The sequence below is a fragment of the Vanacampus margaritifer genome, chromosome 13, assembly GCF_051991255.1.
Source record: "Vanacampus margaritifer isolate UIUO_Vmar chromosome 13, RoL_Vmar_1.0, whole genome shotgun sequence".
NCBI classification, from domain to species: Eukaryota; Metazoa; Chordata; class Actinopteri; order Syngnathiformes; family Syngnathidae; genus Vanacampus; species Vanacampus margaritifer.
In genome coordinates this window covers 13,859,482-13,881,966 of record NC_135444.1, presented here as the reverse complement: position 1 = coordinate 13,881,966, position 22,485 = coordinate 13,859,482, and the positions used below count along the sequence as shown (strand labels likewise).

The 22,485-nt window shown below is 39.9% G+C and overlaps 2 protein-coding genes across 3 annotated transcripts; both read left to right on the top strand.

Annotated features, from left to right (window-relative positions):
• The first annotated feature begins 7,285 nt into the window (after positions 1-7,285).
• tmem161a (transmembrane protein 161A) lies at positions 7,286-13,598 on the top strand. The gene is made up of 11 exons (XM_077583693.1): positions 7,286-7,426; positions 7,930-8,033; positions 8,113-8,196; positions 8,802-8,893; positions 8,981-9,137; positions 9,683-9,898; positions 9,981-10,124; positions 10,193-10,306; positions 10,370-10,544; positions 10,681-10,777; positions 11,541-13,598. The coding sequence occupies exons 1-11, from the start codon at positions 7,424-7,426 to the stop codon at positions 11,843-11,845; spliced, it is 1,491 nt and encodes a 496-aa protein (XP_077439819.1). The 5' UTR covers positions 7,286-7,423; the 3' UTR covers positions 11,846-13,598.
• A 239-nt stretch (positions 13,599-13,837) lies between these two features.
• Positions 13,838-22,213, top strand: malt2 (MALT paracaspase 2). Of its 2 annotated transcripts, XM_077583691.1 has the most exons (17): positions 13,838-14,389; positions 15,203-15,369; positions 15,786-15,916; positions 15,997-16,150; positions 16,918-17,105; positions 17,345-17,441; positions 17,519-17,569; positions 17,815-17,901; positions 18,089-18,292; positions 19,446-19,623; positions 19,697-19,771; positions 19,850-19,977; positions 20,125-20,274; positions 20,346-20,400; positions 20,470-20,572; positions 20,922-21,059; positions 21,134-22,213. In XM_077583691.1, exons 1-17 carry the CDS (start codon positions 14,256-14,258, stop codon positions 21,419-21,421), a joined length of 2,328 nt encoding a protein of 775 aa, XP_077439817.1. In that variant the 5' UTR covers positions 13,838-14,255; the 3' UTR covers positions 21,422-22,213. The 2 variants fall into 2 exon arrangements, with proteins under 2 accessions (XP_077439817.1, XP_077439818.1); XM_077583692.1 differs by lacking the exon at positions 17,519-17,569.
• The last annotated feature ends 272 nt before the right edge of the window (positions 22,214-22,485 follow it).

The following is a 22,485-nucleotide window of genomic DNA, read 5'->3' as shown; positions in this document are numbered from 1 at the left end:
AGTTTTATGTATAATAACAAACGAAAATTAATTTGGAACAAGAAATTTCATCATGACTCAATTACTTCTGGAGGTATAATAATAATAATAATAATAATAATAATAATAATAGCTGCAATATTTAGCATAGCAGTGAATATTTGTAAACTGATGTTTTAAATTCAAAATGTTATGTTATACAACGATGTGTTTTTAATTCAAAATGTTATCATGCATTTAGTACAATATTCTAAAACTACATATAAAGAATAATGTAACATGTTAAAATACTGTATCATAATTAACATTTAACATTAAAATAGGAATCCAAGAATAGGTAAAAAGATTCAGTTTAACTATGAGCTCTATATCAATAAACAACATTTAGGTAATGTGTTAGCCTATTCGTTAAATAATGTTTTATTACTAAAGCTATTAATTGAGCCTGGAAAAAAAACACTTTTAAAATGGTGTGACCAAATTCTTAAAAATAGTTTTTTAAAGACATTTCTGGGATGAATTACAATTCATATCAATACAATATAAATTAATAATGTATCTTAATCTGATTATTCATACTTACACATATATTGGATTGAAAGAGAATTAGCATTAATATTTATTCTAAAAGCTTTACATTTTAATCCTATATTGCTCTGACATGATAACCTCTGGTGTTATATCTGCTATGCAGGTAGAAGTTGCATGCCTATAAATGGGCAATAAATTGATCAGCTTCGAGCCAGCATGTATGAGCAGGCCAACTCTTCATGTTGAAATCAAATGGTTCGCAACAATAATAATGACCCCATTCAAGTGAACACCTTTGGGAATTGTAATGGCTGCCCTTCAGAAAAGAGGCTTGACCTGACACGCAGGACGTTGTATGGGAAGTCCAAATATTTCACATTGGTGTGCACCTAAAATAACACAGGACTGTTGATGCTTAATGGTGGAAGAATGACTGGGGAAAAAAATGTTGCTCTTTTGAAGTTAAAATTGGATGAGGACAATAAAATAAAAATGTCTGGCTGAGATGACTGAAACTCATTTATTCAATTGAAATGAGGATTCAGGCAGGCACAATGTTTACGCAAATGGCTTTTTGATTTACATTTCATTTATGTTCAACATCATGGACAATTTATGTATGTCAATTTTGTTATATATGATACCTTTTCATATACAGTATTAAGGTGTCGCGCTGAAAAAACACAAGTAGGCAAATTTTTGTATGTTGATGTTATCTATGTTATGTGATGTTAGTCAGTTTGGATCTCTAATTTTTGTTTTGAACTGAAAAAAAGTTTGGGAAAGCTTGATTTAAATGATTAAAAACAAACTCTTTAGATTTTCTGTCAAAACGAATGTTCATGAGAATTGAACACAGAAATGAGACACATTTAGGGCGGCTCACAGCTAGCTAAAAGAGAACAAAAATGTTTACCAAAGAGCACTTAATCAAGTGCAAAGACAATTTGGTCGAATGTATAAAGCTAATTGTGACATAAGCTGTCATTTGTGTTTTGTTTATATACCACTCGGCTTTCTCCTGAAATGATATTAACCGATAGAAAAAAGTGTTCTCTTCTTCAGTTAGTTACATAATTTAGATACATAGTCAGTCAAACACACTTCTGCTCAAACTATATCCTAATCAACATTTCTTCAATGATTGCCTCATATTCTAAAACTGAAATGGCTCCTGGGAGAGAGAAAAAGCTTCACACACAAAACCAATTAAACACAGGTAAGAACACCTGCGAGGTCATCATTTAGTTGTAAAAATAATAATAAACAGCCAACTTACACTTTATGAATGGATGCCGACAGTGGGGAAGAGAGGAGATGTCTGCTCATCCCTGGCCACGTGCAAACCGGACTAGTTTTTTTCTCGACGCTTTGCTGGTTTAATTGCCGACGAGGGGGCTGAATTTTATGCAAATGAGCGCCGGCATCAGTCTGGCTGGGTGAAAGGGAGGGGGTGGGGGGGGGGGTTGTAACAGGGCCAAAGTCTCGCCTCTTTTCCCAGGCAGTTCGCTCGGTCAAGTTCAAGCGCATTCAGACAGCCTTGAATACACACGGCAGATTGATTGGGGGTAGGTGGGTGGGCTATGGAGAAGAGGAGGGGAGGGGGGGTGGAGGGCATAGGAGTATGCGCAGGGTGTAAAAGTTTTCATTCAATATGCTTCATAAGGTTTTTTCATAGATGAAACGAGGCCACTTGTCTTGAATTTTCTCTTGTAAAATCAAAATGAGTGAATGTTAAACATGCGTTCGTTGGCACAAATTAGCTAGATATATTAATATTTAAAAAAAAAACACACACACTAAATGGCATGGTTTTGGGGTATACGTTTTCTCGGCAAGCGCACAAAAAGTTAGTTTGCACGCTCCATTGAATAAATTCCTCCTTTGCCATATTTGTCAAAGCATGTCTCTTTAAATCGTCATAAAAAGAACACTCAAATCTGTCTCAGTTCGGTGAGCATCAAACACCCTTAAGTTGAAGTATTACTGCGCATGTTTTGCTTTTTCTTTGGCTTATTTCTAAAGCGTATTCCAAAAGACGAAGGGGACTTTGAGTGTGTATGGCTTAAAAAAGGCTGGGCCTGGTTTGGTGAGTGACGTGGGCGTCAGTGAATGAGCTGGCTGTTAATTCAAGCAAACCAGTATGTTTTTCTGCCATGTCAACGACTATCAGCGCAATCCCTCAACCGCGGCATTCTTAAAGGGGATGAGAGGAGTCGTGTCGATGGGCAGCGAATGAAGTTGGCTGTGTTCACGCCTAAAGGCCTTTTTTTCCCCGCCATGCTGCGGGAGCTTGCACGCGCATGTGAAAATATCAAAACGAGGTCTAGCCCGCCTCCACGCGGATTTAGATTGCGCTTCACGCGGAAAACTTTCGCTAAATACAAAAATAGAGCTAGATGTTAATATATCTGGTGTGAATGATAAATTTAAATATTTTAGCTGGAACTATTTATCTAATATGCAAATACAGGGCGGCAAGAGGCGCACCTACCAAAACAAAAGCTTAAGGTTTGCGTGTTCGTAGTTTAAAATTACACATAACAAAACAATCTTATTTTGGACTCTTGGATACATAGATTATATTGATAAGAATTGACTGAAATAACAAATATGTTTTGGGAAGCTTTATTTCAGTCAATTGTGTGTTGATTTTCACTTTTATGAAGAAGAGTTTAATGATGTGAGACCTGTCGCTTTCAATGTCACTTTGATAGTTAAGTGCACTTGGAAGCTGCTGCTTCTCCCGCCAGACTGTTTTATTTTATTTCAGTTTTCTTTACTTTAACCAGGTTCTATCATTGTGGCCAAAGGTAGAACCTGGGACGGTTTGGACCTGTCTTGATAGAGCTGCCTGGGACCTCTGCTTCCTTTCCAGGGCTAGCTAGCTTTCTGGCTAGCTAGCTAGCTAACGCTCCCTCTGCATCTGCTATGGGTACATTCTGTTTCAGTTGTCCAGTGATGGAGGTGGACGCAAAGCCAGAGATGCTGATTACTAAAGAATGGAAAATGGTGTAAACAAACTATTTTTTCTGGTAGAAGAAGAGGGTTTGCTCCTACACTTCTAGGTCATAAAATAAAACCTAATCTAACAACATTGTTTGTTCCCTCGAAATATAGTATGTCAGGACCGTCATAAAACATCAAAATTCCTTCAGAGCAGACGAAATAAACAAAGGATTGGGCAACTACATGTGTGAATTCACAATTCAAACAACACATAGTGATCTAGAGGTTTTGAACTTTGAACGCATTCACTTTAAAAGTACAATAACAATTTGTTAGAAATGCGAAAATACCTGCCCTATATCCATCTTAGACAGATTTGGGTGGTGAGTTGTCTCCCTTTTGTGTTCTCTGAATCTTATCATTTTTGTGTGCATTAATTCAATGCCATTTAAATAAACTTAGTGTGACAGTGAAGGCTCTTCACAACTGGTTCCCACAGCTCCTCTCGCAGCATTTCCACAAGACACAGAAAAAAAGAGGCAGCAAAATGAAGGGAGAGGGTTGGGGCACCATGGCAACATTTGCATATATTCAAATCTGCCGTTGAAAGGCTGCGCACGAGGCCAGACAAAGGCGAGCCAATGGCGGGACCGCATCCTCCCCCCCCCAGAAACCCAGCAGCACTCTGGGAGAGACGCTGGGAAGCAGTGTGGGAACCGAGAGGCCCCCCGAGCCAGGCGGTGGGAGTAGGGGAGCCACTTAGTAGCTGGCGTGAATTTGCATTTTATTTGTGTCCATTTCTTCCTCGCTAATTTGTGGCTGGACGCTCACTAGCCACAGATGGCTAACACGGGGATGGGATTAGTTGAGGCGATGATAATGGAAGTGTGTGTGTGTGTGTGCAGCAAGCGACCTCCTTTTTTTTGTGTGTGTGTGTGTGTGTGGGGGGGGGGGGGTAGGCAATGTGCTAAATAATAACAAATATATAGTTTGCCTGTATGGCTGCAATTGCTACATTGACTGTTGATGCTAGCATTGTGATGCTAGTATAGTTAAATCTTACTTTTACAATACGAGTACTTACAACTAGTGGAGTGGGGGCATGGAACAATTCTGGTTTTGAAATGCTTAGGAATTTCTCCCAAAATAAATAGAAGCCATTTATTTCTCGACTCTTCTGCAGTTGGTAGGTAGCGGGGCGCAGGTGTCATTTTCCCCAAGTTTAGAATAAATTTTGATGGCATGGGACATTCAAATAAACATTTCTAGAGTTTTCAATGCCCTTTCTTTTCTTTGGTCCTTCCTCGGTTCTCCTGAACGGCCTCACGACTCTGGCTGGAAGTGTTCGGTTTAGGTGAACGGTATGGGATTTTTTAATAGGTTTTAGGTTAACTAATGAATACACACTCACACGCACGCACACACACACACGAACATACATGCACATACACATTCTCACCCACATACAAAATAAAAAAAAAATAAAAATAAAAAAACATTTCTAGAGTTGGGACTCACACCCAAAATTCGCTTTCACTATTCATTTAACTATTTAACTGGCAAATCCTGAATCAATTCTTATGGGTTAGCTATTGTACTTTTTCTGAAAAAAAGAAAAATACAGTTTGATAATGGTAAATGGTAAATTGAGTGCATTTAAGTAGCGCTCTACACGATATGTTGCCCAAAGCGCTTTACCAAGCTTGATATTCCCGTTTTTTTTAAACATAAATGTGCTCACCGACACACGCAGCCACACAAACCTACAGAAAGCGTTTCCTTTTTAGTTTAAAATAACCAGTATCCCTCGCTGTACACTGGCCTAACAGCAGAACCCAGTGAGTTTTTTTTAAATCCATCTGCATCCATCTGTTCTACCAATTAGCTAATGCTAAGCTAACATGGGAGGATTCATCTCTCTGGTCCAGTGACCAAGTTTACAAAGTCTCTTCGTGTTAGGACAACGTCAGAGGCCAACAGTGAAATAACGACAAAGCTGTTGATACACTGCCCTGATGGGCTTTATTGACTGATTGCTTTACAGTTTAATATGATGCTTGTTAGCCGGCTAAAAATTCTGATAAACACGCACACGCTTCTAGATGTCGGTCTGGAAGAGCACGCTTCACACGCGTTCGCAAATTCATAGTAAAACTAAAATAAGGTAAAACTACTCAAATAATTCAGTAATTGATATTGATTGATGGTGTAGCAGTTTACTCACCTCACCTCTGTGCAGGTAGCATTGGTTCAATTCCCACACAGTGAGTATTAGGGCTGGACTGGCACCCAAAAAAAAAAAATAAATCAGCCTTGGCGTTTTGACACTTTGGCTGCTTCGTCTAAATTGTGGGCTGGTCTACTGAGGTAAAATGGAGGAAAATACTAATTAAATAGCCCCGCATTGGCCCCAATAGAGGTCGGCCCACCGGGCATCTGCCCTGTATGCCAGATAGCCAGTCCAGCCCTGGTGAGTATCAGTTTAAATAGTTGTCTGTTTCTATATTGATCTCCAAATTGTATCACTTTTGCCCATTCAGCATTAGAGGGTCTTCTGTATTTAAAAGTTGCCATTCTAATTAAAACCTAATCGGATCCATTTCCCCTTCCTCGTGCAGACTAATTTGCCTCGGGGCTTCGCCTGCAGCACTACCAACACAGAGGCGCATTATACAGAGGACGTGTTCATTTCATGTAATGTATGTTTACAGACGCCTGCCTGGTGGTGCAGAGAAAGCCACCAGAGACGTTACTTCTGCTGCTTCTCTCATCACAACGTCACGCTTTTGCGCCCAAATGCACGGGGCGAGGGATCAAGCACATCTTGTGGGAGGAGGAGCGCCACCAATTAGCAGCATGAGGGGATTCAACATTAAATTGGCAGACCACCCAGATAAAATGAACGGATTTGAATAGGGTGAATGGATTTGGGTAGAAGGTCCTCGGAGGCCGCGGCGGTGCACCGTCGGTGGGCTCATGCATTAAAAAGGATGAGCTGACATTATGATGCATCCGCAGGCTGGCCGAGCCAGGGTGTGTATGTCTGCACTGGCAATAACAGTCACCAGTGGCCAAACTCCTTAGAATAATCTCATATTAAGAGAATACACATTGTAATTACTTGGTTCTTACTATGGTTTACTATATATTTGCATCAACAGAAGGGAAAAGGCAGATTTAGACTGTACATGATTTCATGACAACGTATGATGTAGAGGAGCGTATCTGAGACTTTAAGCCTAATCATTTGCCTAATTCTCATTTTAACCCGTTGAAATGTTAAACCACATGTTAGAGGAAGCATGAAATGGTGAGATTATCATCCACTTTTACAACAAAGGAAATAAAACAGATAATTATTTATTTATTTATTATTTAACTATTTGACTTTCATGCTCTGATGAAAAAAAATATAAATAAAAAGTTCCTTGCCAGTTACTCATTATTATATACTCTATTCATTTTTTGGAGGACTACATTTTACCACTTCATTTTAAAGTAACAGTACTATTGCTTGAATACATTTTTGGCTACTTTTTGGGTAATAGTGTCACAAAGTAGAAAACACAGACTTTTAAGTACTTTCTATTTAAAATCAAAGACAGATATTTATATCAAGCCCCTATTTTTAACCCCTATTAAACATTAGTGTTGAGAATGTTTCTGCACTCACCACCGGTGAACGCTTGTGAAAAAACGCTGCTTTTATGAGTGAAACAAATTACACAGCTTTCACGGATTACATGAAGGCAACACTTGACCGCTTGAGGTTACATGCGGGACTCTATAGCGATTCCCCCCGCCGTACGTTGGGGGCAGCAACATCTCTCAAGCGGCCAAGAGCCTTACACTTACGTCACCGAAGACGAAGAAGAAGCTTCACGTGTCCCTGCATCAGCTGTTGCCTCCGCTCGTCAAGTCTCAGCTGCTCTTCGTCTGTGCAAGCACATAATTCAAGAAAAAAATGGTAAGTTCATTTACAGTAATTTTTCTCATTGCTGTTAGGTTTGGCACCGGCATCGTTTCGCTACGAGAGCCACCGTGCTAATGCTAACGAGCTAACTCCTCAAAGCTGCACTGACAGGTGCTTAAGTTTGGCTAAATTTAGCACGGCAGCCACTTGCCTGCTTCATTCGTTTACTCTTGGCTTGCAGCACACCCTTCAAAGAAACTTGATTAGTGGTTTTCCCTAACGTGGTGAGTGAATTATGTTGCATTACGTGATTCAGGAATGAACTTACCTGCGGCGCAGTGCAAATTGTCATCACAGGAAACAAGCAAACCCTTTTATGGGTCTTCTGCCAAATTAGAAACGCTCTTGTCTTTGCAAAAGCACATTTTGACCGGGGCAGCACGGTGCACTAGTGGTTGATACGCCTGCCTGAATTATCTACCAGGTGACAACAAGCGCTATAGAAAGTGTTTGGCAGGATATTCACGTTGTGTGTGTGTGTGCTTTATTGACACTAGGCACTGATGGGAATCCAACTGGTTGTCAGTTTGCTGACCGCCAGCATCATGCAGAGGATGGCACCACATTGCTCCTTTGCACGCTGGCTCCTCTGCAATGGCAGGTGGGCACTGTCGGACGACTATCCTGTTCATGGGGCAAGCAGACATCACAGGTTGACCATTTCTTCTGTTTTCTTCTAGTCTGTTCCGGTTTAAACATCCTTCCGAGGGAGAGCTGTGTGCGCTGGCTGGGAAACAGATGCCCAAAACGAATAGGAGAGACAGGTGAGACAACAGACGCTGCCGGAGGGAATGTTGTCATAACAATGCCTGCAGAGAAAGTTATGTATTCCAGCCCCCAATTTGCTTACAGTACCACACCAGTGTCAACAAACACTGCTTCACTGTCCAATCAAAAGCGTGTATATTTTTTTTAAAATTTTTTATGGAAAATGGCAAATTTCGGAGCTATATCTTTTTTTATTATTAATAAATACAGGTACATTTCAGGATTTCTAATTTGAGCTTGGTAACAAGAAAACACTTTTTTTCATGAAATTTAGAGTTGTTTTTCGTTGAACAGTGGTAATATGCAATGTTTTTCTCGTTTTTTCAGAATCAACCAATTAGACAAAACTGTAATGCACTAGCTTGACTTTTACCTTTTGAGGTAAATTCTAGTTCTATCTCATTAGCTTTTTGTTAACTTGAATTCAAGTTGAATGCCAGATCGCAAATGGTCTGACCATCAAGTATGACTTTTTAATGCTTACAAAAATGTTCTTAAATGGATAGGACTTATGGAAAAATACTTGTAAAAATTCAATTTCGTTATTTGGTTTTACATTGGTCATACATAAATATTGAATGTGTTGATGTTTTTTTCTCAGGAGACAAAACGGAGAAAACAAGCCCCTCACTGTGCCCAAAGACATCGACCTTCACCTCGAGAAAGCTCCAGTCAACGCCATGGATGCTCTCGGTTGGATGAAAGCTTCTCAAAGAAATATCAACCAACTAACGCACACACAAAAACACTTTATTCTTCTTTTCCTCTATCGGCTCTCAGTGTTGCGTTTCTTCCTGGAGTACCAGTGGCTGATTGACTTTGCCGTCTACGCTACCGGCATCTTTCTTTTCACTGAGTGTTACTACAGTGTGACGGATGCCAGCAAGGAGGTGAACATTGGCGCCATCTGGTGTGTGCTCACCATTCTTTTCAGCATGTATCCTTTTTTTTGTTGAAAATCGAAAAGCCTACAAAACATGCACACACTAACAAGAGCTATATTTGACTTTTGAAGATATAAACGCTCAGTTTACAGGGTTATAGTTTTGGATTTTTCATTATAGTTACATTTTATTCTCCTTTTGTCTTTTTAAATGTAGTTAGTTTTAAGAGTAAGTTTGTTATATAATTTTTTTATTTTATGAAAATTATTTTAGTTTAGTTTGTATTCGTTTTAGTACTAGTTTTAGTTTTTTTTTAAGTTTTTGTTATGTTTTTTGTTTTTTGCAATACTGAAATTTAATTTTAATTTAAAATGAACCCTGAAAGTATATTAATTGACAAAGACGGAAATGAAGGACATTTTCGCTAGAATTATAATTAGTTTTATAAATGTGAGATATAATTTCAGTTAGTTTTTATTTTATTTTGCTGACGAAAATGTCCCCCCCCCCCCCAATTTTACTACTTAGTACAAACTTTGTGTACTTCTACAGGATCGTGACGAAGCAACAAAGTTTTCTCTTAACTCGCATCCCTCAGCAAAGCCCTCCACACGCTCATGAGCCACTACTTCCGCTCGGAGGAGGGCGGCGAGCGCTCCGTGTGCCTCGCGTTCGGCTTCCTGTGCCTGTTGGTGGCCATGCTGGTGCTTGTGGTCCGAGAGGACTACCTGGAGTTCGGCTTGGAGTCGGGCTTCGCCAGCCTCTTCGACAACCTGGAGGTGTTCGCCAAGCAGCAGGGCTACGCCGACTGGTCGTAAGTTAACCGTTAGTTTGCCAAAGGTGTCGAGTATACGCTCATTGGTCACAATGGCGTGCTCTCGTATGCTGGCGCCAAGGGTCCCCGTCACCAAGCTGACGGTGAAGCTCGGGCTGGCCGCGTTCTGCGCGTACATCGGCGCCCTGACGGCGTTCCCCGGACTGCGCCTAGCTCAGACTCACCTGGACGCCGTGCAGATGAACTCGGACCGGCCACTCATCCAGTGCGTGCTGATGCCTTTGACAGAAATAGCGAGCGAGTGCCCAGCGCTCACTTAACTTTGTCTTGTAGGATTCTGCTGCACATGAGCTTCCTGTCTCCAGTGGTGGTGTTGATTCTGTGGGTCAAACCAATGGCCAGGGATTTCCTCACCAACGCGCCGCTCGGGAAAACCTCCATTACTCTGTGAGTGCATACAACACATTCCATTCGCAGACAGCCTTGAAATCAGTTGATTTCTCCTCGCAGGGTGTCCAGCGACGCCTTTGACAGCGTGCGGCTGTGGACGGTGGTGGCTTTTTGTGTCCTGCGGCTAGCGTTGACGCGCTACCATCTACAGGCCTACCTCAACCTGGCCCAAAAGTGGGTGGAGCAAATGAAGAAGGAGGCCGGACGTATCGCCGCCATTGACATTCAGAGGAAGGTCGGACCATCACTTAATGATCATGTTTACGTTATACTTGGATTAGTCCCCCACCCCTAACTTAAACTAGCTTTTTTTTTTAAGCCATGAGTTTGAAATAAGTAAATGAATTGAACTTGTGTGTGCGCTTCTCCAGGTCACACGTGTGTTTTGCTACCTGAGTGTAGTGACGCTGCAGTATGTGGTTCCGGTGCTTCTTATCCTCTTCTCCTCGCTGGCCCTCAAGGCACTCGGTTAGTAATTCCACCACACACAAACACCTGACAATCATTCTCAAAGTAGTGAAACTTTAAAAGGGAGGTCAACCTTAAAAAAATCTTGAAAATAATATGTTATACACGACCACACTAGTCTAAACAGGACATTCTGATTAATATTACATTTGTGGAATATGAGTTATGGAGCAAAAATCCTGCCGTTTTTATCCATCTCAGGAAGCGGACATTTTGCCACTTGCTGGCGACTGAAGATGACATCACAGTTGCTCACCTGTTTTCGGAAGCTGAGCTGTGATCGGTTGTCACCTGAGACCTGAGCAACTGTGATGTCATTTTCACTCGACAGCAAGTGGCAAAATGGCCGCCTTCTGATATTGATAAAATTGCTGGATTTTTCTGCTTAACTCGTATTCCACTAACGTAATATTAACCAGAATACCGTATTTAGACTAGTGGGGCTGCATAGAACATATTATTGTCGTGAAACATTTTTTGGGTTGACTTCCCCTTTAATCCTTACATACTGACATTTGACAGCTGTCAAAATGTCTTCTATGTCCTTCTATCGCCCTGAAATTTGATGACGTCTCCTAAAGTGACCCCAAAAAACTGTCATTGTTTACATGATGAAAACATCTGTAGACCAGTGTTGCACTTGGGCTCCCTCTAGTGGAAAAAAAGGGCAATATATTTGAATCGAAACATTATTTAAATAAATCATTTTTGATTTTACTAAAAGTGAACTTTGTTAACAAATGACATGTTTTTTCTCTTCCAGGAGGATTCTCATGGAGTGGAGCGAGTGCGGACGTGACCCCCGGCGTGAGCGCCGCCTCGCCCATGCCCACGGCGGCGCCAGTCATCTCCGGCGCTCTGGACGAAGACGATGACTCATTCGAGGACATGGAGGAGGACATCCAGGTCACGGTGGCCCGCCTATCGGAAATGTTTGCCTCACTGCGCTCCGTCCTCACGCCGCTCTTCTTCAAGGGCTTTTTCGCCTTCTTCACCTGGTGGGTGGCGGCCTGCCAGGTGATCAGCTCGCTTTTCGGCATCTATTTCCACCAGTACCTCATGAACTAGGATGCCACACGGATGCACTGAGCTTTTGAACGTGCCAGAAACGACGTTGTCTGCTCAGGTGAGACCGGAGCCGGCTTCTGGTATGAAAACACCACCAAATAAGGCAACATCTTCCACTTGTTCCCACTTTATGCAATATGCAACATTTCAGACTCGAGCCTGCTGCTTCAAATGCTGCATTCAATATTTGACTTCCTACAAATATTTCAGATCGCTGCACACCTAGGAACACGGATGAACATGACTGAATTCATTGCCTCGAGCCTCTCAAATGTTCACACTTGCCCCTTTATTTCTCAACTGTTTCCTTTCTTTGTATTATTATAATATAGCTATACAGCGGCTAGGGCAATTTGCATCTTCCTTGACAATCACACCATGTTGTGTGTGGGGGGGGCTACAGTATATGTGGCCCCTTAAAATGTTTCCCAAATAAGAACACCAAGGCTTGCAGTTTTTCCATTGCAGTGAGTTTGTGTGCGAGGGTCTATAGTCAGGTATGCAGGTGTGAGTCACCAATTATTTAGCTTTTGGCTGCGTTGTCTGGTGTGTGGCGGGCCTGAGAGAAAACTGGGGTGTGTGCACTGAAACACTGTTCAACTACAGTATATTACTATGTCGTCACTATACAAAGGAGGTATTAGGACCTCTCTTACGGGGGGAAAAAAAGTATAGTATACACTACGAATTGTAATTTAAAAGTTTTTTTTTTTTTAACAATTGTCTTTTTTTTTCAGGAAAAAAAGCAAGCTTGTGAATATAAAAATGTTAATGTTACAAGAATAAAGTCATCTTAATAATTGAAGGAATTCGAGGAGCAATCCATTTATTGTTTAAAATTCAAAACGGTGATTTGATATGGCTTGAGCATTGAAACAAAAACTTAAAATGATCATTTTCACTTTTAATATCAATATTACTTGCTTAGGAGAAAGACACAAGCATGCTCTTAATTAAATGATTTCACCTGTTACTTTATTTTCGTAATGACTTTTTTTGTCATCAGGTAAAAATACAACTTTTTACACACACGACAAACAGACTTTGTTTGGCTTTATTCTTATATATTTTTGTATGGCGCATTTGCATGATATCTGGGTTTTGTGATGCTGTGATGTCTTTTTTTTTTTTTTTTTTGCTCAAAAAGCAGCCAATTTTTAAGCAGTTTTGCTTCCTGCTTGTCATAGGTAACGTTGCTGGGGTGATGCTGTGTTAACAGTGACAGTTATGTAGTTTTTTTATTCATGTGTTATTGTATCATCAAGGAACCGATTCAAGAGTGCTATTTTTTTTGGTTTTATTTTCATTATGAGTGTTGTTGAACATTTGTTTGTCATCCACATTTTCCCTTCAGAATTCCCAAGTGCCTAAAAGCTCAGGGATTTTTAGAATAACCTCCCATTATCCCATTTGTGACAATTTTAAGTAGTTTATAAGGAGATTGAATTTTCTATATTTTTTGTTGCATCATCTTAATTGTTTCGAAAAGTGGCATTTGTTTATTTATTGGCGAGACATTATGATATCCATTCCCAAAGGGGAATTTACGACTTGTTAAAGTGACTTTGCTTAGGGTCAATGCTGTTGGGGCTTTTTTTTTCCTTTTTAAATTGTTTTTGAATGTTCTGAATTCATCTTTAATACTGTGAAGTGCAACTCAATATTTTTAGAACGTTAGAATGCATGTTTTCTTTTTTCCTCCCCCTTTTACTGTACAGTATTTGAGTGGCTCATTAAAAACATTTTGTCTTTCTCCCGTTTCCTTAACAACTGCAAACTGCAACAGTGGGAGGAGCTAATGTTTGATTTTTGGAGCTTAATAATGGGACAATAAAGTAACAAAAAACATTTTTTCATTTCTTATTTTGTTTCACATATACATATTAAGTATCTCAGTGTTTTATTTTAAATATTGTGTAAATCAACTGAATGTCACATGGATGCACGCTAGTGTCTATCGATGACCTCAGCGCGGTCACCATGGCAACACGTGCTTACGAGCCCCTGTGTGCGGGGGATATAATAAAATGAGGAACCGAAATTATCGTCTGAGGAACAACTTTATTGCCTCGGGGTGTTAAATTGACTCTTATAAATTGTTGTTTAACATACTGAGACGCTCCCGCGACTAGTTTGAAATCCAACGGGGAGTCACTTGGTAAATTTTAAACCACATTTAACTGTCACGCCAATGCGGAAGTGTAAATTTGAGGTGTGTTGTATTTAGTTTCAAAGAGTAGTGAGTCAGTGGCATTGTAGTTTGTTTCTGATGATCTGATTCAAGAAGTTTCTCCCCAGAGCGTAGCTTCCTTTTTTTTTTAACGGGGAAATCCCCCTACTAGCGGTGAACATTTAACCGGTAGCCTACTGCTTTCTTTCACCGCGCTCCTGTTTGAACACACGCGGAAAGATGGAGTGTAACTTCACTCTCGATAATTTGGCCCAAGAAGTGCTCAACAGACTTGCCAAGATGTTGGACAACTCCACCTGCGGATGGAGGCAGCTGGCCCAAGTTGTGTCTGAAGACCCGAAATTCCGCTGCAGGTGGGCTTTGAACGCATCGGAATAGTTTCTGCTTAGAGTCAAGTTTTACATGAAACTTTAAATTATGTATAATTGAAAAATTATTTTATCGACCACGTTTCAAATAGATGTTTTGGTATTGCTGCTGAGAGTAAAATTATTACACATTTTGGACGAACGTAATGGGATACGTACTGGCCTTTACAAGTACTACAGCTAGTGAAAGTGAAAACAATGCTGCAGCTCAACAAATTAACCAGGTGGAAATGTTTTCATTTAAGTAGTTAAATTCAAAAGAAAACAAATATATTACTTAGCTTCTGTATAAACTGAGTCAAATATTTTATGATTTTTATATATTGCAAAAAATAAGTAGGAATGAGACTTCTGATAATTACTTTCCTATGTGCTTATTGAATCAGTCTAATACTGTACACGTTTCACTTTTTCACTATAGAACAACTAAAATAATTGACCTTTTCCAAGATATTCTGAATTATTTTTATTTTTATTGCACCTGTTATAGCTTTCATTCTTTGGGCTTTGAAAGCCAAGCTGTCTGCAATCTTTGTGTTATAGAGTCGACCCTCACATACCTGCAAATTTTTTTTTTAAAGATCTTTTGGGGGTTTGAAAAAAAAAGAAAAAAGATAACTAGGCTTTTTTTTTTTGCTTATAATGAACTCTTTACCTTTAGGCACATCCACTTTATGTGAGAAAACTATTATTTACTGTATATACGCTTTCTGTTACTAAATATCCCAGCTGTGTGTCGTCATGAATTCCTTGGGAGTTTACAGTATATGCAACACTGACCGAACCTCCCTCCTGCAGTGAACGAGATGTGACCAACTGCTCGCTCCAGGTGCTAAATGCGACAGGAAGCCCGGGGCGCAGCTTCTTAGCTCTACTGGTCGATCGATCCTGCTCTCTGCTCTTTCTACTACAGTGTCTGAGGAAGATCGACCACCAGGAGGCCGTGCAGCTGCTCACAGCTAAGGGTAGGCATCTACCAGGCTAGGTCTTTAAAAGCAGTTTGCTTGGGGAAGGGGGTCCACAAAATTATTTTATTCTAAATTATTACTATTTGAAGATGCATATTGGGGCTGGTGTTGCAATATAACACAATAAACCAATTATTCCCAAATTAAAAGCTCTGATATGACTGTGACCCCTGACATATATCCCTCACCTTGAAAAAATGTCTTTCCTAGCCTAGGAGGCGGTCCCCAGAACCAAAAACAATCCAAACTCGCCTTCCTGGTAATAGACACGATATTAAGACAATCAAATGCTCAGAGCAGTAGGGTACTAGCTTTGATAATGGATGTTATGTGGAATTTCTCATTTATAAAAGCAATTTAGAGGCATTATTGTCTAAAAAAAAATGTTGATATTGTATCTCCATATAAAACAGCAACAGAGCAGATCCGGGTCACAGTACAACCCAGCTCCCAACGAGCGACACTGGGCAGCAGGGTCGTATTGGCATGCCGAGCCACTGGGCCTCCTGGACTGAGTTACCAGTGGTTTAAAGGCAAAGAGGAGGTGAGTATTGTTATTAGCAATGACAAGACGTCGAGTTCAGATTCAATCATTACTATAGTTGTCCTTTTTCTCTGTGTAAGATTTCGACTGGACGCACACCTGAGCTTGTTGTGTGTCCTTTGGGCCCCGAGCACCAGGGTAGCTACATCTGTAGGGTCAACCATGGAGACACCTATGTCTTCTCCCAGTGGGCTCAGGTGCGCTTGGTTCGTTCGTCACCCGGCTTGAGTGCAGGTATGACCCTCCCCGCTCTCCTTCTTCCATCCATTCTCTATTGAATAGTTCAAACACAAAAGCTTTCCAGTCCCTATGGGTTGTAAATGGTATAGTCCTACGTGCAAGTAGAAATATTAGTCAGTCTAGTATACCTGTAGTTAAAAATAAAACTAATTTTATTATTATTAAATTTTCTAAGAAGAAGAAGAAGTAACTTTTCCAGTCAGGGATTGTCACAGCAAGTCTGTCACATGATACTGTTTAGTTTGTTTGGCAAAGTTTTTACACCAGATGCCCTTCCTTACCAGGGTTCTAATCATTTTTGGATTTTTCTTTATACTGTAGTTAGTTTTTATTTTGTTTTGACTTAATATATGGAGTATTTGTCAAGTGCAAGACTGACACCAAAGCAAATTTATAATGAACCCGAAAAGCTCTTGTATGATATAAAAAAAAATATTCAACTTAAGTTATTATAGCCTTATTCTTAATATAAATGGGTGGACCATCCACCCTGACTATTTGAACTCTGACCCCAGTGTTAAAAAAATAACAGTGTTAGCCACTAGCCACTACCAAACTCCAAAACAATGACCAGCTTCCGCTCAAATCCAGCCAAATCCGGTCTTCAACCAATCTGCTCGGTCAAAATAAGTAACCCAACCTCGGCTACCCGGCGAGTGAGTTAAGAAAACAACCCAACAGTGCGTAGCAAGTGAACAGCTAGCATGATTTTAGCACCTGCCCTGCCACTTTACAAAACTCTTCAAATCTTGTCATTCCAGGCTGTAGTAGCGGCGTGTTTTCAGGCTCATCCAGTGGGGTGCGTATCATCTACCAGCCTCAGTCCCAAGCGGCGTCCGAGGGTGACGTGCTGCTCCTGGAATGCACTGCCGTGGCCAACCCCCCTGCCCAGTACCAGTGGTACCACAACTCGGCTCCGATGCCACAGCACAAGATACGTTTACTCAAAGTAAGCCATGCTGCATCATCATCACCTTATTTTTGCTTGTTGGCTTCCAAATTGTTGTAATAAAAAAATAAAAATAAACAGTTTAGTTCATTTGAATAATGGAATGTAGCGTTATCATAAACGTTTGTTTTTTTTAGCTAACAATTTAGCATTCCCGGATGTTATACAAAGAAAGTAGTCTTACAGTATCAGTGTGTCCCTAATTCTAATACAATACAAGTTCTATTTTGACTTTCCAGATCCCGTGTGTGACCACAGCACACAGAGGACAGTACAGATGCAAGGTGTTCAACTTGTTTCACGAAATGTGGAGTGACCCTGCTACTGTCAGCATTGGTGAAATTAATTTGTTTTTTATATATCCTGCATGACAATTCTCTGTATATAATATTTTGTTTTCCTTTTATATGAAGGCCCAACTTCCATCACTGATCCCTCTTGGGTAGCAGTTGACCGCGGCTTAGGTATTCCTTTAGCAAAATTTGTGTAAAGCAGAGAGGAACTAGAGATGTGTTCCCTTCCTCTCTTTGCTCGTATTTACATTACTTCTTAATACTTGTTTTATAGCGTAAATATTAAGGGAAAAAAAGAGGGTGTTTGCATAATGCTGCCTGTAGACAACACAAAATCATGAAATGGCTCAAGGCACACCATATGACATTATTTTTTTTATTTTTCATCTATTTTTTATGTTATTTTATGTTTATAGAATCCGAGGAAGGGGACAGTCCCAAAATCAGTGAAGAAGTACATCCACAGATGACCAATCCGCCAACATTATCCAACCAGTTTTATGGTGATAATATTTTTTTCTCCCTTTTTAATATGTCACATCTAATTATAAAAATGTGTGATGGAAATGTGTATTAATTATTTACATATATTAAGGCCAAATCACCCTGCCCTTGTCAACTAATTGAAGACTTATATATATATAATAATATGTAATATTTTGCATTCATTCATATACTTTCCCTCCCCAGCCACAGACAAGGTGGCTCTCCTGATCGGCAACTTGAACTACCAGTACCGCAGTCAGCTGTGCGCCCCCAGGGCGGACGTCCACGAGTTGAGCAACCTTCTCAGACAAATGGACTTCAAGGTGGTCTCTCTACTGGACCTGAATTGGCAGGAAATGCACAGCGCCGTCACCGAGTTCCTGCTGCTCCTCGGCCAAGGAGTTTACGGTTTGTCTTCGGGCATTTAAGCTTTAAAACCTGTTCTCTCATGTATTGTCCGTTTCCTCAACGCCTAACCTCAATTAAAAGCCTATCCACACCCTACATTTACCTCAGGAATCAGGACAGTTTATGACATCTGATACAACAAGCCAACAGAGTGTTGGACAATTTTAAATGGATTTGGAAGAATATAATTAATTAATTAATATCACAATAGACTAACAATACAATAGCAATGTAACACTATGTCAATCAAATATTGTATGGTATGTTTTTTTTTACACCCGTGTGTGGCCATACAATATAAAAAGCATCTTTAAGTATTAAGAAAAGTGCTTTATGATATTATGATTTGTTTTATTGTCATTATTACTATGATGATGATTATTATTATGTACCTCTACAAATACAATTTATGTAAGTACACTTGTAAATTATATAAGTGAATTATGTTACCTATTTTTCAAATCCAATAAAACTTTATTTGTATAGCACTTTTCATATATAAAAATGCAAATTGCTGGCCAATTAAAAGATTCAAGGTACAACATAAAAACAAATAGCGCTCCCACCCCCAACATCCTCACACACACACACACACACACACACAACCTGAAGAACTATGGTTAAAAAGGACACGGCGGGGCACAGAGAAACCATGTGAGGAAAAACACATTATAAATTGAATTTGAATTTAATTCAAATGGATAATATCAAAATAATTTTAGATCATTACAATCTACCATTATCATACATAAATATGTGATTATATATTATTTATTATAATACAGTACGCATATCACTTATTTGTTTTGCTATGTCAATATTCCATTAAAATTAAAATAATATAAATTGTATGTTGAAAAGATGTACAAGTGAATGCTTCCTCGCTAATAAACACCTCACATCTAAGAAATCTTGGTACTTTGCGGATGACTAAATTTACACCCTGGTTTAGTTGACGAATATAATAATTTAGAATTGTATTTATTTATTTATTTGTTTGTTTATTTATGTATTTATTTACAAGTCCTTGTTATTGTTTACAACTCCAGCAATCAATCCATTCAATGCCAATGCAAAATTTCCTGGAAAAAAAAAATACTGCAAAGGATTTAGCAAGAATCAACAAACTTCCATCTTTGTCTTTCTTCCACAGGCTTGCTTTACTTTGCCGGTCACGGTTATGAGAACTATGGCAACAGTTTCATGGTGCCCATCGACGCGCCAGCCTCATGCACGTCAGAATACTGCATTTGCGTGCAGAATATACTAACCAGGATGCAGGAGAAAGAAACTGGACTCAACGTGTTCCTGCTAGACATGTGCCGGAAAAGGTTTTGTATTTTAAATATTGCCGGCCTTTTATGTGATGTGCTCTCTGTGCTTGAATTGCTTTCATTCTTTTAGAAATCCAAACGATGAAGTCATGGTCCAACCTGGGCTGTTGAAGGTGACGGCAAATACAGTGTTTGGATATGCCACGTAAGTTGGCGCAGAAATGTCTGTGTTAATGTGAAAACCAATATATTTGTATTATTTTTTAAATTTTATTTACTGTAGGTGTGTCGATGCCGAGGCTTACGAAGTAAAGACAGAAAATGTGTCCAACGGCATCTTCATAAGCTTCCTCAAGCGGCGGATTTGCCAGGATGAGAAGGTCACCGTCATGCTGGACAAGGTGGCAGAAGGTACATCAAATTCATAAAAGTACATAAAAGTTCTCATTCCGAGCTCACTTTGGATGAGAGACCCGGAACTGGTCCCCTCTCTGACAGTGGCAATCAAAAAAGTAGCAGAATTGATGATGCAGCTGTCTTTCTTCATGCTCTAACCAGACATGGGTCGCTTTGAAATCACGCGAGGGAGACAGGCCCTGGAGCTCCGCAGTAATCTGTCCGAGCGGCGTTCCCTCACTGACCTTATTCAGACGTCAGACTGCTCTGCGGCCTCTTCGGCTCGGAACCTACAGTGGGCTGTTGCTCATGGTACTTGAAGTCGCCTCAGTACAATCATACCACCGAGAACTTTGTTTAAATGTGCAAATTTGCCTGTACAGTCCTGCCGAAGAGCCATTTCATCCACTTTGACTGCGGTGTGAAAGTCCAACTTGGGTTTGTATGAAAACAATTGATGTCAATTGTTTTCTCAAAATAATAATTTCTTCATAATATGCTGTGTAGATTTGCTGCTGAATTCTCCAACATCATGGTCATCTACACACGCATACTGGACAAGCCCAAAGAAATTGCTTCATGCTCTGCTCAACTTACGGACTTCCCTGAGGTATGATCACAAACAGGATGGCACTGTTTTCTTTATTTCCAGAAGAGTATTTTATTTACTCATAACCTATTTTATTTAATGTGATGAGAGAATCTATTTACTTTGGAACATGCAAACACAGTTGTGGCCTGAGCTCTGATCAACTGTGATGTCATCAGTAAGTGGCAAAATGGCCGCCCCCCTGAAATGGATACAAATGGGTGGATTTTGCCTCTTAATTTATATTCCGCAAACACAATATTAATCACAATACTGTGTTTAGACTTGTGGGTCTGCATATAATATATTATTGTAAATAAATGTTTTGGGCTGACTTAATCCTTATTTGTGTGTTGTGTTTTAATGGCAGGATGTGGATATTGATGTGAAAAAGAGCAATCAGGAAACTTTGGTCGAAGCCGGCAGCTTATTACAAATCAAAGAACAGCTTCCTTCACCCGAACTCCCCAGTCTGTACACTCGTATTTGCAGCCTGCAAAGACTCAAGGTCAGGCCTCTTTTCATTATGATCAACTTGAATCGCTTCATGAGTGCCTTCAATATAGGCCTGCTGTCTTGCAGAGGGAGCTCACGTTCACCGTCTGTCTCCGTTACGCTTACGTCAACCTAGAGGAGGAAGTGGAGGAAAGTCAAACGGTTACAGCCGGCAAACCGCTGGTGTCCAAACTGAACCTCCACCAACCACGACCGAGCTCGGCCTCGTCGTCCCTCAGCCTGGATTCGTGCACTATCTCTGAGGGCTCCTCCTTCTCCGAGGAATTTGCCCCGCTAGCCTCCAACGCGTGGTCACTATTTGCAACTTCTAATGCTGACAAATACAGGGGCAAAATGAATTACCATTCCAACTAAGCCTTAGAAAATCCACACTCATAAATGATGGGCGTAACAATCTGACATCTCCAGGAAAAAAAGGATATAAGTTCTTATCTAATGCTATACAAGTCTTAGGCAAGCACTAGTTTTGTTTTTATAATGAACCCTTTTCATATCATTCATTTTGCCATTGTAAACTAGCTAAAAATAGGACACATACTGATAGCATATTACACACACAATATGCTGCAAAGACTACAATCTAATCAAGATTTTACACATCAAATCAAGGCGAAATATTACTGCATATATGTTGAGGCTGCTATGTTTCATGTTTTAAGAAATCTTGCCAAGTCAGCAGAATAAAAAATGCATCGCATTATTGCATTGTATATTATTACTACCATACATGGTACTATCCATGTACACCCCTAAATGCCGTAAGATTAAAAGCTGCCAATTTTCAAGAAAAAAAACTTGTATTGTGTCAGGTTAAAAAGTCTTAAGCTTTCAAGAAAAATCATTCATACCATACCGATTTCCGCATTGTAGCAGGATGGTGCATGAGACTAAATCCAGATAACAGTGCTGATACAGCAATGCCTGTGAATATTCTTATTCATCCAGGTCATTTCATTTTCAGGAAATTGAAACAACTGGACTGTTCTGTTTGCCTTAGAACATGTTTCATATTTTGAGTGAGGATGGAAAAAATAGCATTGTAAGGGCAGTCTGTAAAGTACTGGACATTATTGTTATAGTTACTAATAATAAAAGGCATTATCTTACAAATACATGATGTAAATTATGTGTTTATATAGGGATGGACTCGGCGTTTTACGGGAGTAGATTATAGGCATGTTTTCCTCTACTACAGTTGAACCCCACTTGCAGTTAAGGTTCTCTGCCCTTCCATAACCAGACATCCAAGGCACACTAATGACAAAGCAAATAAAGAGACTTCAATACTATTTGCAAGCCTTCTGGGAAGCGAGTGGCTTCACAATACTGTGCAGTACAAAACGGTACATTGGTTCAATTACAAAAATAAAATAAAATAAAAATCAGACTTCTGCACATATTTTGTCCAGATGACATTT